The sequence below is a fragment of the Pyrus communis genome, chromosome 11, assembly GCF_963583255.1.
Source record: "Pyrus communis chromosome 11, drPyrComm1.1, whole genome shotgun sequence".
Lineage (NCBI taxonomy): Eukaryota > Viridiplantae > Streptophyta > Magnoliopsida > Rosales > Rosaceae > Pyrus > Pyrus communis.
Window position 1 is genome coordinate 9,132,200 of NC_084813.1, and position 15,835 is coordinate 9,148,034.

At 36.4% G+C, this 15,835-nt stretch overlaps 2 protein-coding genes across 3 annotated transcripts; one reads left to right on the forward strand and one right to left on the reverse strand.

Annotated features, from left to right (window-relative positions):
• The first annotated feature begins 801 nt into the window (after positions 1-801).
• On the forward strand, positions 802-2,991 carry LOC137709519 (ankyrin repeat-containing protein ITN1-like). The gene is made up of 3 exons (XM_068448604.1): positions 802-1,313; positions 1,419-1,834; positions 1,924-2,991. The coding sequence occupies exons 1-3, from the start codon at positions 857-859 to the stop codon at positions 2,929-2,931; spliced, it is 1,881 nt and encodes a 626-aa protein (XP_068304705.1). The 5' UTR covers positions 802-856; the 3' UTR covers positions 2,932-2,991.
• A 3,800-nt stretch (positions 2,992-6,791) lies between these two features.
• Positions 6,792-10,463, reverse strand: LOC137708631 (nuclear pore complex protein NUP35-like). Of its 2 annotated transcripts, none has more exons than XM_068447751.1 (4): positions 10,253-10,463; positions 9,319-9,915; positions 7,918-8,029; positions 6,792-7,175 (listed from the first exon to the last, which is right to left on the reverse strand). In XM_068447751.1, the coding sequence occupies exons 2-4, from the start codon at positions 9,888-9,890 to the stop codon at positions 6,867-6,869; spliced, it is 993 nt and encodes a 330-aa protein (XP_068303852.1). In that variant the 5' UTR covers positions 9,891-9,915; positions 10,253-10,463; the 3' UTR covers positions 6,792-6,866. The 2 variants fall into 2 exon arrangements, with proteins under 2 accessions (XP_068303852.1, XP_068303851.1); XM_068447750.1 differs by having other exon boundaries at positions 9,319-9,963.
• Between the last annotated feature and the right edge of the window lie 5,372 nt (positions 10,464-15,835).

Genomic DNA, 15,835 nt, shown 5'->3' on the forward strand with positions numbered 1-15,835 from the left:
CCTTGTTGTAGACAAAAGACCAAACCCCCACCATCATGCATGCATGCTCTCCCCAACAAACAATTGGAGGTCGCTGAGCTTCCCAAGCTTTTCCTTCTTACACAAATTACATTGACACGTAAGTATAAACTTTCTGTTCTTGATGACGTTAGCAAGTCACTTTAGTATAATCGTTAGCTTGTGATTTGCAGTTAAGGAGAAATAATTCCGTAACTGTTAAGCAACCAATCAGCACGTACAATTGAGTTGACAACACTAGTACTTTGACGACTGATCCGACCATGGAATAAGTCATAGCAGACCAAGTTAAAGTTATCTCTTAATCTCAGTCATCAGTCATCAAAACTTAGTCATACTTCACAGTTGGTCGACGGAAGATGTTGGGAAAAAATGACCATAAATTTTCAAATCCAAAAAAAGACAGATTCCAAGTCCATGCATTTACAGTCAGTCTACTTTTACCTAGATCTTGGCAGACAAATATTCCTTGGAGATACTTGACTGTCGCATCCCTTGAAGATGCCTAGAACTTTGCAATGAATGTTTATAAGGGGAAAGGACTCGAAAACTCTAATGTGCGGTCAAAGATTCAATAAAACAAGAATTCAACGGCCAAAGATTTCGGTGCACACTATACATATTACAAACATCTCTATATGACATCATTGAGTCCTTTTATATTTCTATTTTTGCGAATTTTCCAATATGTACGTGGCAAATTTCCAAAGAAGTTGCCAGTTTTCTTGTGTATATAGGCATGGCACAACATAACTGAATTTAGCACTTGTCCCCTCATCAAATCATAGCCTAAAGAACAGAAGAGTAAGAGTTTTCCAAGTTTAGTTCGAAGCACCAGATGGATCCGAGGCTTTTAGAGTCAATTACCAGCAACAATGTACCTGCATTTATCGCCTTAGTTAGCGAAAATGAAGGACTTGTTGAGCAAAGAACAGCTGATGATTCCTTGAACACGATTTTACACATTGCTACTAAGTTCGGATGCATTGACATTGTGTCCGAAATTGTTAAGTTGTGTCCTGAAATGGTTGCTGCTGCAAACAAACTCCTAGAGACTTCGGTGCATGAAGCTTGTCGCCTGGGAAATGCTAGCGTCTTAAAGCTACTCTTAGAAGCCAATCCCCGGGCAGCCTGTAAGCTTAACTCCGACAAGAGGAGTGCTGCCTTTGTAGCTTGCAGGCTTGGCCATTTTAATGTGGTAAATCTCTTATTGAATCAGTCCGGGCTTGAAGGCTTAGAGGACGTTGGAATTGACGAAACATGTATTCATATCGCTGCATCCAGCGGACACACAGGTAGTGAGCAAATTTCAATTTGACGAACGTACAGATTCCTACATATCCTAGAATTTGTTACGCAATATATTTGTGAGTTTTCCAAGTCATGTTCCGGTGGTGCAGATATTGTTCGAGGGATCCTAGACATGTCCTCCGACTATGCTCAAAAGACCGATGCGAATGGAAATTCACCGTTGCACTACGCTTGTAGCAAAGGGCACAGGGAGATAACTTGGATGCTCCTGCAGCGAGATGTGAATCTGGCATTGCAGTATAACAACAACGGTTACACGCCTTTGCATTTGGCAGCAATACGTGGAAATATTTCAGTCCTTGAAGACTTTGCATTGAAGACTCCTGCAGCTTTCCACTATCTGACTAAAGAAGAAGAGACGCTATTTCATCTGACCGTGCGATATGGAAAATTTGAAGCTTTGTTATTCTTGATGCATGTCGCTAACAGCTTCAATCTATTTCAGTGTCAAGATCGGTATGGAAACAGCATTTTACATCTTGCAGTTTCTGGCGGGCATTATGAGGTGAGGAATGAATGAAAATGATCATTTGAAGTTTGAAGCAAAAGCTTATCATGATTTTTAACTATAATTTTTATGTCAAGTTCTTCCAGATTGCTGAGTACTTGATCAACAAAGCAAAAGTGGAGATCAATTCACGAAACTGCAAAGGACTTACGGCATTTGACATCCTCAACCAGGCCAAGGACAGTGTAGACACTCAAAATCTTCAAACCATATTCCATAAAGCTGGTGGTGAAAAAAGTACTAACATGACAGCTTGTTCACCAGAAACATTGTCTTCAATGCAGAGTTACATATTCGAATCAGATATGTCTAATGCAAACGAAAATGGTATTCTCCCCTCTTTGCCAGAAATCACCTACACTCCGCAAGAGGATCAATACAGGTCTAAAATGTCATCGCTCCGTAATCATGTTCATGAGAGATTTGAGAAGGAAGCATACAAACTGGAGTCTTCATCCCCAACCAATTCACGTCAACGCAAGCCTTCCAGCAAAAGGCACTGTGAATACCGTAAGGAGCATAAGATATACACAGAGGCGATACAAAATGCTAGGAACACTATAACGCTAGTTGCGATTCTGATTGCAACAGTTGCTTTTACTGCGGGAATTAGCCCTCCTGGCGGTGTCCATCAGGACGGAACAATGAAAGGGAAAGCAGTGGCAGGCAGAACAACAGCTTTCAAGGTCTTTGCAATAAGCAATGACGTTGCGCTCTTCACGTCACTCTCTATAGTTGTTGTTCTTGTCAGTATCATCCCCTATCGAAGAAAACCGCAGATGATGTTGCTGGTGGTTGCTCACAAGGTCATGTGGGTATCTGTGGCATTCATGGCGACTGCGTATGTTGCAGCAACATGGGTGATCATGCCACCCAACCACGGTACAGCATTTGTCCTGGTGACGCTACTAGCAGTTGGTGGCGGCACTCTTGGGACAATCTTCGTCGGTCTTGGAGTGATGCTGGTTGATCATTGGCTTAGAAAGTTGAATTGGAGGAAATTGAAAATGGGAATATGGAGATCTGCAGATGGAGTGGAAAGCCAAAATTCTGATGTTGAAAGCTCCTTCCATCAAGGATATCACTCCTACTGAACGTTTGTGACAGGATTAAAAGCACACTACAAAGTAGCACATAAATGTCCTATTAATTTTCATTATTCATGCTAAGATTTATCAATTGTAGCATATGAAAATGAGTTTTTCCCGCAAAAGACTGTCTTATCTAATTACTCAACAGCTGCTGAAAAATAATTACTAAACTGACTTACACTCATCTAAATTCAACAAAATTTTATATGAAGACAATAAACACATAGAGGTGCACTCACACATTAAGAAAAACGAGTTAAGGGATTCCTTTCAGCATTTTATGAGTTGATTTGGTATTTTAATTAAATCCATAAAAACAGGACAAAAAGGAAGAAAAAAAAAATAACGAAAACATATTTTAGTTCCCAAATTAAGAAAAACGAGTTAGGGGATTGTTATCCATCACCAAATAATCATCCAAACATGTTATGTTTCATCAAATTTCTTTGTTTCCAGAAGAAGATAATCAGGTTGGTTTGATGTTAGAACATAACTTATTACTCTTTCTATGTAGCATGTTAAGATAATGGTGTTTTTAGCTTCACATAGTCCCTAGTATGCAATCTAGAAGGCAAGTTCATAGATTTAACAAGTAAAAATCATTAAGCATTAAAATAGTTTGAGTCATCACTAGGCATCGTAAGTATTGGTGTTGTCTTACTTATCCTAGAAATTGATTCACATGTTACTCTTAATTAACAAGTACTACTCTAGAACATATATAGGTCCTCATTCAGTAAGGACAAACACACACATATTCATAGCATTAAAATCCTAAATATGCTTATCAAGTATGCATCCATAGAAAAAACAAATAATTCTTTCTCTTTTTCCTAAAAAAATGGACAAGCTGGTGGTTTTGCCAAGGCAATCCACCCTTCTGCACATAAAGAATTCATCACTGACATAGGTAGTGAACAAATTTGCAATGTATTTGGGGCTTCAAAACAGCCCCTAACCGCATGAAATTTATCTACACATAATTCCTAAATTAAACCAAAAGATAGACATGAGTTTGAGAAAATAAAACCGAAAAAAAAGAATGATGTCTCTACTCCTATGGTTCCCCTCTTTGCTGCCTTTCCTTCTTTTCTTTTCTTCCTTCTTTTCAGCTTTGGGTCTCTTTTTTTATAACCTTTAAATGTGTTATGGGATTACAAGCATCATGGGAATTCAATCCCAATTAAAGCCAATTAGTGTTGAGGCTTTTGGGTTTTTTGGCTGCATCAATTTTGGCTGCTAGAATTTATTGTGTTTTATGCTTTTTTTGTCAGTTAAAAACTGTTTAGCCTCTTAAGAACCTTTTAGTGGTAAAACGGGCATAATTTCTTCTAGAAAAATGATAATAACAAGCCTTAAAATGCTCCAAAAATAGACATCCGTAGCTTTCCAAGCATATAAGGCTCATTCTCTGATTCATTCTGAGTTGTCCGCAACTCACTGTCAAAGTCAGTTATTCTGCATGCATAGGCAGTTTTGACGAATTTGCTATTTAAAATCCACTTGTGTTCTTTTTCTCTTCTTTAGTTGAAAAATCCTACAAAACACAAAAATAAAGTAAATAGCTTGAAGATATATGGAACTAACTAAGAAAAGACCAATGAATTTGATGTAAAATATGCATAAGTATAAGCTTATCAAATACCGCCACACTTAAGTTTTGCTAATCCTCAAGCAAAACAAAGAAACGTTAAAACTAATCTTGACTCAATATTTTTCCTCAGAGAACCAATCTTGAATGACTTCGAATTGTCCAAGTGCCATAGAACTCCCAAAGCAGTACTCAAACCATAATGGTTGATAGTGAACAATTGATCCACGCAATAAATTTCAAGCTCAATTGAACCATTAAGAAACTTGGCATAAACTCACATGTTAATACGCTCATTTTCACACAAATGTTTATGGCTAAATATTTATACTCAAAGAATCAAATGTGAAAGATGTACCATAAGCTTGCAAAAAGTTCTCATCTCCAATCATAATTGCAAAACTTAATCAAAAGGAATTTTATTGGGTGTAATAAGGCTGGGGAAGAGGGTTACCCTAATGAAAAGATACGTAAGCATAAGTTCCAAGCTAATGAGGCTGAGGAAGAGGGTTACCAAAATGAAAAGATAGGTAAACATAAATTCCAAGCTACCTTACAAGGAATTCTCTTGTTGAAATTTACAAGAACTTAAGCTTTACAAGTACTTTACTAATATTACTCTCCAACCACACCCCCAAACTAAAACTTTAAAAAACTTTTTATTTGCTTTGTTTACCTCTTTTCTCTTTTTTATTTCTTTTTTGAATTTTTTTTTTTAATTTTGCACAAAACTAAATACAAACATGAATAGCCCCATGCTTATTCATTTGCTAAATACCACAAGCATTTCTTATTAGACAATCTCATATTGCTCACTAACTAGCTTGAAAAGGGTAAGGAAAAGTGTTTAAGGTAGAAGGGTGAGACACATATGGTGATAAGAAATGAAAGACTCAACATATATAGCTCAAATTGGCAATCTAATAGTATCATTGTTCTTTAGGAAACATGCTTATTGGGCCATGGTGACAATCCTAATGCCTCTAAAATATTCAAGTTCACGCAATCAAATGACAAACATTTCGAAAGATCTTTATGCAATTTTTAGGTATCTTCACACAAGTTCATTACATATGAAAGAATAGGAGTGTATGAAAAAAGCACACACTAATAGGCTCAAAAACTGACATAGAATGCATGCTTATCAAAAGTTTAATCGAGCTCAATTTCAGTCACGATCACATTTTCAAGCTAAAGAATATGCTATGTGTCACTCAAGGATATTGCAACAGTGTTCAGGGCAATGTCATTGTATCATGGGAGGTTTAACAAAACACTACCGATACTGTTCACTTTTAACGAAAAACCATATTTATACCTTTACCTGGTATTATTCACTATACCTTTAAAAAGAGATTTTCATTAAAAGAGAAGTTTTTATGGACTTTTCGTTAATTTTCCTTTTTATCATATCCTATGTGTCACATCAAGTGACAACTAATTACTAATATAACTCAAGCACAAATGCTTCTCAGTTTTCATTTTGTTCAGAGGTCATATGACTCCATGCTTCCTAAATTTGATGTCGGATTTTAGGCAATCATGATATTGTGACGACGATTTCTGGTTTTCAGTGGAAAAAAGTTGCTGGTTTTGAGTATGATAAACGCCAGGCCCGTTATCTAAAAGGGTCCTCATTTTTGGATAAAAATGGGACTAGTTGTACGGCCTATTTCACGTCGAACTTCAACGATCCGAAATATTTATTTTGCAAGTCTTGATTCATAGATCATTCTTGCAAAAATTTAATTCAATCCAAAATCATTCGCTCATTTGATTATCATGATGAAATTTCATTGGTTCTTATAAAACAAAGTGCTCGTCAATTTCTTTGAACTCATTTAGATATCTCAAATATTTCCAATTTAACTAATATTTTGCAAAGATGATTTATGAGGTGCAACTTGATAGATGCACATTTATTGGTATTGTGAGGACACAATTGTTTTGATGGTTGGCTTTGCATGGTACAAACCTTGGAACATCCTTCGTTCGATCCTTAAGACCGACCATGGTTCGGCTTGGTTCGGGAAGTTTAGGGATCGATCAAAGTCCAGTTTACAGGTTGAGAAGCTACACCACGTACTGTGCTGCTGCAACAAATTTGTGAATTTTGACTTTTTAACATTCATTTAATATCTATCGGGAAGCAGGAAGCAACCACTTCCATTGGCTTGCAACTTTGCATGTAATAAGTTAAACCACTTGTTAATACATCAACCGCAAATCACAAAGTATATTTTCCCTCAAAATGCTGGCGTAAAAAAAAGGATTTAGCGATACGACACCTCTTTCACGTTTTAACTGAAAAATTTAACCAACAATTACATTTTCTTGCCACAAAATTCTACATACCAAACATTAAATCCATGACTTTGGACACCAATGACTTTGCTGGGGAAGCAATTGCACCTCCAGATTTCTGCGCACTGGTATTACCGTTTTGAAGGTAGTAAGGACGAGGGGGGGCTCTTGAAGCATTCACCTCTGCATGTTTCATGGACGGTTGAGGGGGAAATGTCATGAAACCCTGATTGTTGACCCTTTCATTTAATGCATGGCGTTGCATTGGATCCAGCGGCTTCACGCCTATAATTAGTGCCCCGTTAATTTGCATCCCATTCTTGCTGAGAGCCTTCTGAGCATCAGAGTAACTCTGCACCACCAGCAAAGTGAATGGTTAACAATTTTCAATAGCAGTTGCATTCTTGTAGGATACCTAGCCAAACTGAGCAAACGGAGAGTAGAAAGATGGAATACAGGTAAGTCTTTTCCAACCAAAACACACAGACAAACATGGTCTACATCCATTTCCCCTCATATACGCACGGCGTGCACATTATGGTGTTACAAATTCCTTCCATGCCATAAGCCAACAGCAGTAGCAAATAATTATATTGTGATCCTGTGATTACTTCCTTAAACATAAGTATTACTGATAATCTTAATCAATATTATGCCTCCGTGAGGCTATGTCTGCAACCAAGGCCAATAAGCGATCCTACTTTTGACATACATGGCAGCATCCCACCAATAATAAAGCCCAACTTTAAGCAGAAGTGATGCACAGTGCCATTATTATATTTGACAGAGACAAATCCATACATTTTACAAGTAAAACATCTTTCATAACACATAGCAAAAGATAAGTCATAAAAACAAACTCAGCTATTTCCAGCTGCTCAAAATTTTTAATTTATATCAAAGTCTTGGTCAGTTTTAATCCCAATTTCAAGCGCATTTTTTATAGAGAGTCAATGAGTTTGACTTGCAAACTCTCCAATTGACGAATTCATGATAACATTACCAGTTCAAAGAGGTGAAGAAATGAAGAGAAGATCAATGCTTGATATAAGAAATTTGATTCATCAAACTCAAAATAATGGAGAAAAAAGAACCTGATATAGAATGTGCATCCAGTTGGCATCTCTTGGACCAGGAACATGTTTCAAAATCACTCCACATTTTTCAAACTCTCGTAAGACTAAATTTGTATCAGCTGGAGAGAATCTGGAAGAAAAAATAAGAACACCATCAGAAGCCTATAATGTAGATAGCTGAGCAAAAATTACATTGTAATTACTCAATAAGTTAGACAAGCAAGCCATAACTTTAGAGATTGAAGACTTGAAGACCAAGTACAACCAAATAAGCTTCAATCAGTTGAACGACTGACCTAAAAAGTTGGAGAGAGCTATGTGATAAAACAATACAATAAACTGTTCTACGTGTTCCCAACATTTTTCTTTAGAGTACATAACAAAACATTTCCATGGTCCTTAAAACTGTGAACTAGAAGCTCAGTATAGCAATTCACAAAAATTAACTTCTATTCAACAAACATGCATAGAAAATATCAAACACCATTATATCCAATAATTTACACAACATTTTACTGTTAACTAGTTGACCCTTTTTCGAGTTTCCTTTAGGGATATCTATTTCTGTGAATGATAGAACATGCTACCAAAGAATGAGATTCTTTTACTAAGTTGTGTCTTACCCCTAAGTTCTAACAGTTGATTACCAAACAAGATCTCCCTTTTTTATTGTGCAAAGTCAATAAATTCTAAGTAATGAAGTAGCTACTAGGAGCAGAGACTTGGGAAAGGGTTTGTGGTTTGACACACAACTTGTTCACCAGTAAGTAGCTAAGAAAGACATTTATGAATGCAGAATACTTCATTATGACAAATATCTGAAATTTCTCATAATATTTCAAACTTAAAATCACATTTGACCAGGAATACATCCAAACGATCACTGACCACTTCAAGTTTAAAATGCATTGTAGTGGGATATTTGATTCATGCATATCGGGAACCTCCAATAACTGGGAAACCAGGATAATTTTTTTAAAGAAAACTCTTTCCTTGGCACAACAACCACATGGAAATAAGGCCAGAGCCTTCTCATTTCCTCCTCAACTCATAATGGCAACAGCTGAAGTCAATAAGATGAACTACTAGAATATGATGATACATAACCAAATGGCATTAACAGGAGTAACAACTAACAAGTACATAGTTGATCAAAAAAAGGTACAGTACATAAACATAAGAAAATATGCCACATTGAAAGCATCACACGTGGTTTTTCCTCAATGATTTCTGTATCACTTTTAGGCAGAATTAGGCATCTCAATTAGTAATATGCAAATCAATAGACAATACAAGCAAATGGATGTTGTGGATAAGGTAATTGCCACAGGTAGACTTTAGCCAAGTATTATATGAACAAAAGATGAATGCATCTATGTATGCCTAAGAACAGTCACACAAGTAAGGTTAAAGAATTACCCGTAAACAGTAACCCATTCTTCTTCGTTGATGTTCCCTGTAGGCAAGGTATTCCTTTGCATCTCTGGCCTTGCAACTTCCCTTGGAGGTGGAAGAGTGATCAGAGCAAGAGGCTGAACAACACCCTCCACTGGTGAATTCTTTCCCTTCTCTTCTTGCTCACCACCACTCTTCGAGGGTGACCACCAACTCATACTCGCCGAACCCTGTTGGCCATGCTGTCCATTTGATAGAGCATACGAAGTGCTTGCCTCTGATTTTCCCTTCACTGGAGTCAAGGAATCACGTCCAAAACTGTGCACCGGAGTTCTAGGATCCGACTTGATTTCTGGGGATAATGGGTAATCCGGAATTCCGGATTCAGGGGAGAAGTCCAAGCGGTCTTCCAACGTGTAAAGCGGAGGAGGTGGAAGGTTCGATCCTCCACCACTCTCGCGCCATAGAGTAGAGACCGCAGCTGCCTGGCCTGGAGTTGAATTTTTTCCTCTCCTGGACGATACAGGTGAAGCTAAATCTTGGAAAAACAATGACTGCCTACTGGATTTGGGAGTTCTATGTACTGTGGTGCTCATCCTACCTCTATCTTTAAGAACCAACCTCTGAAAAATCCACAAGAAATTCCCAATTATTATTTGTTTTCCTTCTCTGCAATTTTTCTCAGCAAGCAAAGGACAACATAAGATAAACCAGAAATATGAAAGATCAAACATTGAACTATCTTCGGTTGATTAAAACCAACCTAGCTCTAAATTCATCACATTCGACCGAAAATTTTGAAAAACGGGATTCGGTTTTCTCCGCTTGATTGCTGAGAAGCCAAGGAAACTTAATTCAATTACCCAATACAAAAGATGAAATCGACGAAGTTAAACGCACATATGTGCAGTAATCTAAGTCGAGAGCTTAGAGAGAGATATATATAGAATGAGATTACCTGGGAATTGGGGGAACGAGGCACCTGAGATCTCCGATTAGGGATTTGAAGTAGCCAAGTAGGAGGGAATTAATTGAGCTTCCCACCCCCAAAGACTGAAGAGCGAGAGTGTTTGAGAACGCAGAGCTGCCCGAAATTCGAATAGAAGCGATTTGAAACCCTAAACCCACGCCAGCGAGAAATTCAAATTGGCGCTCTTTGGACGCTCGTTGTACATTTTTCCAAATGACGATTCTATCCTCGTCCCGCTCCGAAAATTTTAGCTCTCAATTACGGTAATGAGAATTAAAAAAATTGAATTCCAATTACAGGTAAGATTACAAGATATGAATCAAAATTTTGATGGAATCCACATAAATTTTGGAATCCAACTCCAAAATTTGAAGGAATAGGAGTTTCTATAACTTGATGGTATTTGAAACATGGGTTGTTAGGGTTCAAAATGGACTTTTTCTACCTATTATACCCTCATTTATTTCTAAAATTCCAAAATTGCGCCACATATTAACCCTTCAAAAGCTTAGGGCTATCTCATTTTCTCTTCAGACGCATCTCTCAATTTACTAACTTTCTCTTCAGACCCATCTCTCAATTTACAAAGAGGTGAAACTCCCCCTTGTCTTCTGCATTTTCATCTCTATCTTTATTTTTTTGTTTTGGTAAAAATCATCGTTGAAAAGGATTTCATGATAGAGTGATTGCTTTTCTAAAAAAAAAATGCAGGAACTCATTATTTGTAAATAAACACGTGAATAGGAATTATACTCATTCTTTATAAATAAACATGTCCCAAAACTATAATTAAAGTAGGGCATTAAACTAATTACAATATAATAATTATTGATTTAAGTACCAAAAAGCTCTCAACTTTTTGGTGTGATTCCAAATGAGTCCAAACCGTTTCAAAACATTCCAAAAGAGTATCCAACATATAAGAAATATCACTACCGTTGGGTCCCAAGTTAGGAGAACTGTTAAGTGCTTATGTGACACTCTTGTCATATTTTTTTAATGATATGGAAAATCTCAAATTAATGATGTGGCATTCATGATCAAAGTAGTCTTTGTGACATCCCACATCGTCCAGGGGAGTGATCCTTAAATGTATATTCTTATCCCTACCTAGCACGAGCCCTTTTGGGAGCTCATTGGTTTTGGGTTCCATGGGAACTCCGAAGTTAAGCGAGTAGCGCACGAGAGCACTCCCAGGATGGGTGACCCATTGGGAAGTTCTCGTGTGAGTTCCCAGAAACAAAACCGTGAGGGCGTGGTCGGAGCCCAAAATGAACAATATTGTGCTACGGTGGTGAAGCGGGCCCGGAAAGTGATCCGCCCCGGGCCGGGACGTGACAGTCTCTCTTATCCTTCCCCTCTCTCAAACAAGAGAAAAGTCTAGTCAAATTTTAGTCTAGTGTTATAGTGGCATTATGTCCATGTCTTGCTAAACAATGTCAATTTAGCTATATACAAAACTATATCAAGACAAAAAAGTGGCATTATCTCCATGTCTTGTTAAACAATATCAATTCAGCTATATACAAAACTATTTCAAGACAAAAGATTTCGAAAACAAAGAAGAATAGACAATTCTGAAATGGTTGTCTTCAATCATTTGAAGTGTAGTTTAACAAAGTAATACATTCAAGCTCAGTTCAACAAAGTAAACAAAATAAGTGCATGCCAATGGTTTGGTTACATTTGAAAAACATGACCTGCAATTGGCCTTAGAGAAAAAGTAAACAAAATGTCAAAAACATATGCCAAAAACTCAAATGTAACTGCACTTGTTACTGAGGCCTTGAAGCCCTCTTGGCTCATTTTCCTTGGACACCAGAACCTTTTGTCTTTGTAAAGGCAATTGGGAATCCTGAAGCTTGGCTTGCCTAAAATAAAAGCACACATCTAATCAATAGTTATGCAAACCATCCTTAAATTGAATAAAGCAATTCAATTCCAAGCCCGCTATCTGAGTTCCAACATAATTTTGAAGCATTGTGGAGCCCGTGTTAGATGATCCTGGATTATTCGAAGATCGTGGATCATAATAGATCAGTAAACAATGCATGATAGAAAGAAAGAAGAAAAAAGACTTAGTAAAATTAATTGGGAACTTCAAAAAATAATGGCACTCATATTGTTTGAACTATTTTGACCAACATGCTCAGCTTGTTAGGTTTGTTTCCAACCCTTTGGTGGTCTTCCCCTACGCTTGGGCACTGGATTTTCTTTGGGAGGTAGATTTGTGTGGCGAGTTGCTTTGTTATGCCCGACTTGGCCAAACCTTACATGTCATTGTCATCCCTTTTCTCCCAAGCTTGTACTTTCCTTTTTTTATCTGTCCTTTCATCAGCTCCCTTCTTCCTCAGTTTTCTTGGCCTACCAGGTTGTCTAGTGTAACTTTGTGGGACTAACAGTGGATGATCAGTTCTCTACCATAACTCTTGGCCATTAATTGGTTGTAGGATGTTCTCATAGCACCTCATATATGTCTCCTTAGAATATATTGAACTAACAAACTCCTCAACTTGCTTCCCCCCTAAGTAGTGCATTGCTACTATACCATGGACGCACGGAAAGCCTTTAAGATCCCACCCTCTGCAAGTGTAAGTATGAAAATCTAAATCAACAATATATTGTTCACCTTTTCGTTTCAAATCTTGCAATTTCTCAAAAATAATAGGACAAATTTCATGAGGCCATTTTCTCCTTTTGTCATTTCTGACTTGAATCCTTCTCATAAGCAAACATTGAATCATCTGTAGCAATGTGAGAATTGGCTTGTCCCTAACTTTCTTAATGGTATTGTTGATTGACTCGCATAAGTTGTTCATAAGCATGTCACGCTGCAGGTAGGTGCTGGAGTGCGATCCAGACCATTGTGGAAACTAACCATTCCCAAGCACCCTTGTTTAACCTCTTAAGTTCATCCATATATTTACCAAAACTTGGCACAGTGGTGGATTTTGCAGAAGCCCAAAAATAGTCGCTCAATGCCTTGAGACTTAACGTAAGCACTTAACAGTGGTTTAACTTGAGACTTAACAGAAGTGATATTTCCTATACGTTGGATACTCTTTTGGAATGTTTGAAAAGGTTCGGACTAATTTGGAATCACACCAAAAGGTTAAAGAGTTTTAGGTACTTAATCCTTTTAATTATTTTATTAATTAGTTTCCAACCTTGTCACCTGTTAACCATACCGTATCAAAAATAGTTTATCAAGTTTGGAATTATCATAATTATCTTGGTGAACAACGGGCTCACTTCATGGTGATGGGTTGGAATTTTACGAGCCCATTGCCGTAGTTGTACAGGGTTGCCACACACAGAAGCACCGCAGTGAGATACCTTCGACATTGGGTCTGAAGCAAAACAGTAAATATTAGTAAATGGATTATTATTATTTTTTAAAGTAACATATTTAAGTTTCTAAATATGTTTTGGTATATTTCAGCATTTCTATCAGCCATATGAGAGGTTACAACTATGAGCAAGTAGGACACGTTGTTCATGATACAATGTCTGTTTTAACACGTACTGCAATCTTGGAGCCCTATTGTGGTGGATATTTCACCGGTACAATATTATTACAGTTAGATTTTAATAATTTAATTTATATTTTTCACTTAAAATGAAAAAAATATTACTTATGTATTTATTTTGCAAGAAGGATCTTGAAGAAAGATTTTCCACCAAAAATGTGTTGTTTAAACTATTTTGGACCAAATATTTTAAAAAGGACCATGTATGAAATTTGTCGATGAAAATGAAACTCGTTTTTTAGTGGAACTTGAGATTTAAGTTGTTCTTATATTTATTCATTTGAAGCTATGTATGAAATTTATTCTTTTACATCGTCATTAGAAGACTACCATGGCACCGTCAACGTCACTAAAGTTTGGGCAGATTGTATATGCGTAGGCGTTGATTCAAAGGCTACGGATCGTATAACCAGACAAGTGGCTAGTTATAGTTACACAAAGTTTCATGAACTTTACCTAAACATCTACATGATTGCTGCAAGCTCCAGCTCTGTTTTTGAAACAATCTTCCGTCAATTACACACTTGGGTAAGAATTTTGCGGAGTTTTATAATAAATTGTTAATAGCTTATTGTTATGTTTTATAATAATAAAAATAATTAACTTTTTAATTATATTATTAGTTTCCAACGTTGTCCTGTTAACCGTACCATATCATAAGTAGCTTATCAAGTTTGGAATTATCAAAATTATCTTGGTAAACAATAGGCTCACTTCTTGATGATGGGCTGGGATTTTACGAGCCCACTGCCATAAGTGTACAAGGTTGCCACACACAGAAGCACCGTAGAGCTTAACCTTTGCCATTGGATCTGGAGGAAATCAGTAAGTATTAGTAAATAAATTATTATTCTTTTTTAAATAAAAGGTACATATTTAAGTGTTTATAGATATAAGATTCTAAATTTTTTTTGGTACTTTGTAGCATTTCTATCAATCGTGTGAGAGATTACAACTATGAGCAAGTAGGACATGTTGTTCATCATACAATATCCGTTTTAACAAGTGCCCCAATCTTGGAGCCCTGTTGTGGTGGATATGTCACAGGTACAATATTATTACAGTTTTAGATTTTAATAATTTAATTTATATTTGTCTCTTACAACTGAAAACAAAAAAAAAAAAAAAAAAAAAAAAACAAAAACACTTATGTATTTTATTTTGCAGGAAGGATCTTGAAGAAAGATTCTTCACCAAAAATCTGTTATTCAAACTATTTTGGACCAAGTGTTTTAAAAGGACTATGTATGAAATTTGTCGATGAAAATGAAACCTGTTTTTTGAGTGAAACTTGAAAGTTAAGTTGTTCTTGTCTTTATTCATTTTGAAGCTAAGTCTTTTTTTTAAAAACATTCCCACAATTGTTGCAACTGGAAGACGATGAAGGGATGCTTGATTCCAAAAATATTTTATTTGGAAAAAGATATCATAATTATGTAGGATGCTTGACTGGTTTAATAATCATCAATTATGTAGTAGTAAAAGATTTACTAATAATTCTATTCTAAGGAAGGATGATTCTGCATTGTCATCCTTGAAACATCATTTTCTTTTCATCGGGTCTGATTCATTTTTTTCATCTTTGTAAAAATCAATTTTTTTTACTTTTACAAACATGAAAGGCAGTCAGCAAGGTTTCTTGCCAAGATTGGTATAAATGATTTTTTTGTCATGGCAGAGACAACTAGTATGAGGGCATCTCCAACAGTATCCGTAACATCAAATACTAGTTTGAGGCATAAACTTCCTTGAACCCTACTTCAAAATAATTATCATATCACATATCACATATCACATTTTATTAAAAAATTTGTAACATTACAAATATCTGATTGAGATTTTTATATCAAATCTAATCTTTAAGTTTATATCATGATAATTTTTATTTATTTATAGACATACAATGTGTATGAAGTTAGTAGACATCGGATGAAACGGTGACATAGCTCATCATAGTGTCCTCGTATCTTCGATATTGTATTCCCCGCTTACTATATAAATGATAAAGGTAATGTTATCCAAGACCCGCGAGCCCACTGTA

Excerpts from the sequence above, each read along its gene's own strand:
- LOC137709519 (XM_068448604.1), top strand. The coding sequence starts at position 857 with ATGGATCCGAGGCTTTTAGAGTCAATTACCAGCAACAATGTACCTGCA. Across the intron at positions 1,314-1,418 it reads TGCATCCAGCGGACACACAG|ATATTGTTCGAGGGATCCTA; the intron begins GTAGTGAGCAAA and ends CCGGTGGTGCAG. Across the intron at positions 1,835-1,923 it reads TTTCTGGCGGGCATTATGAG|ATTGCTGAGTACTTGATCAA; the intron begins GTGAGGAATGAA and ends AAGTTCTTCCAG.
- LOC137708631 (XM_068447751.1), bottom strand. The coding sequence starts at position 9,890 with ATGAGCACCACAGTACATAGAACTCCCAAATCCAGTAGGCAGTCATTG. Across the intron at positions 8,030-9,318 it reads GAATGGGTTACTGTTTACGG|ATTCTCTCCAGCTGATACAA; the intron begins GTAATTCTTTAA and ends TTTTTCTTCCAG. Across the intron at positions 7,176-7,917 it reads GGATGCACATTCTATATCAG|AGTTACTCTGATGCTCAGAA; the intron begins GTTCTTTTTTCT and ends CTGGTGGTGCAG.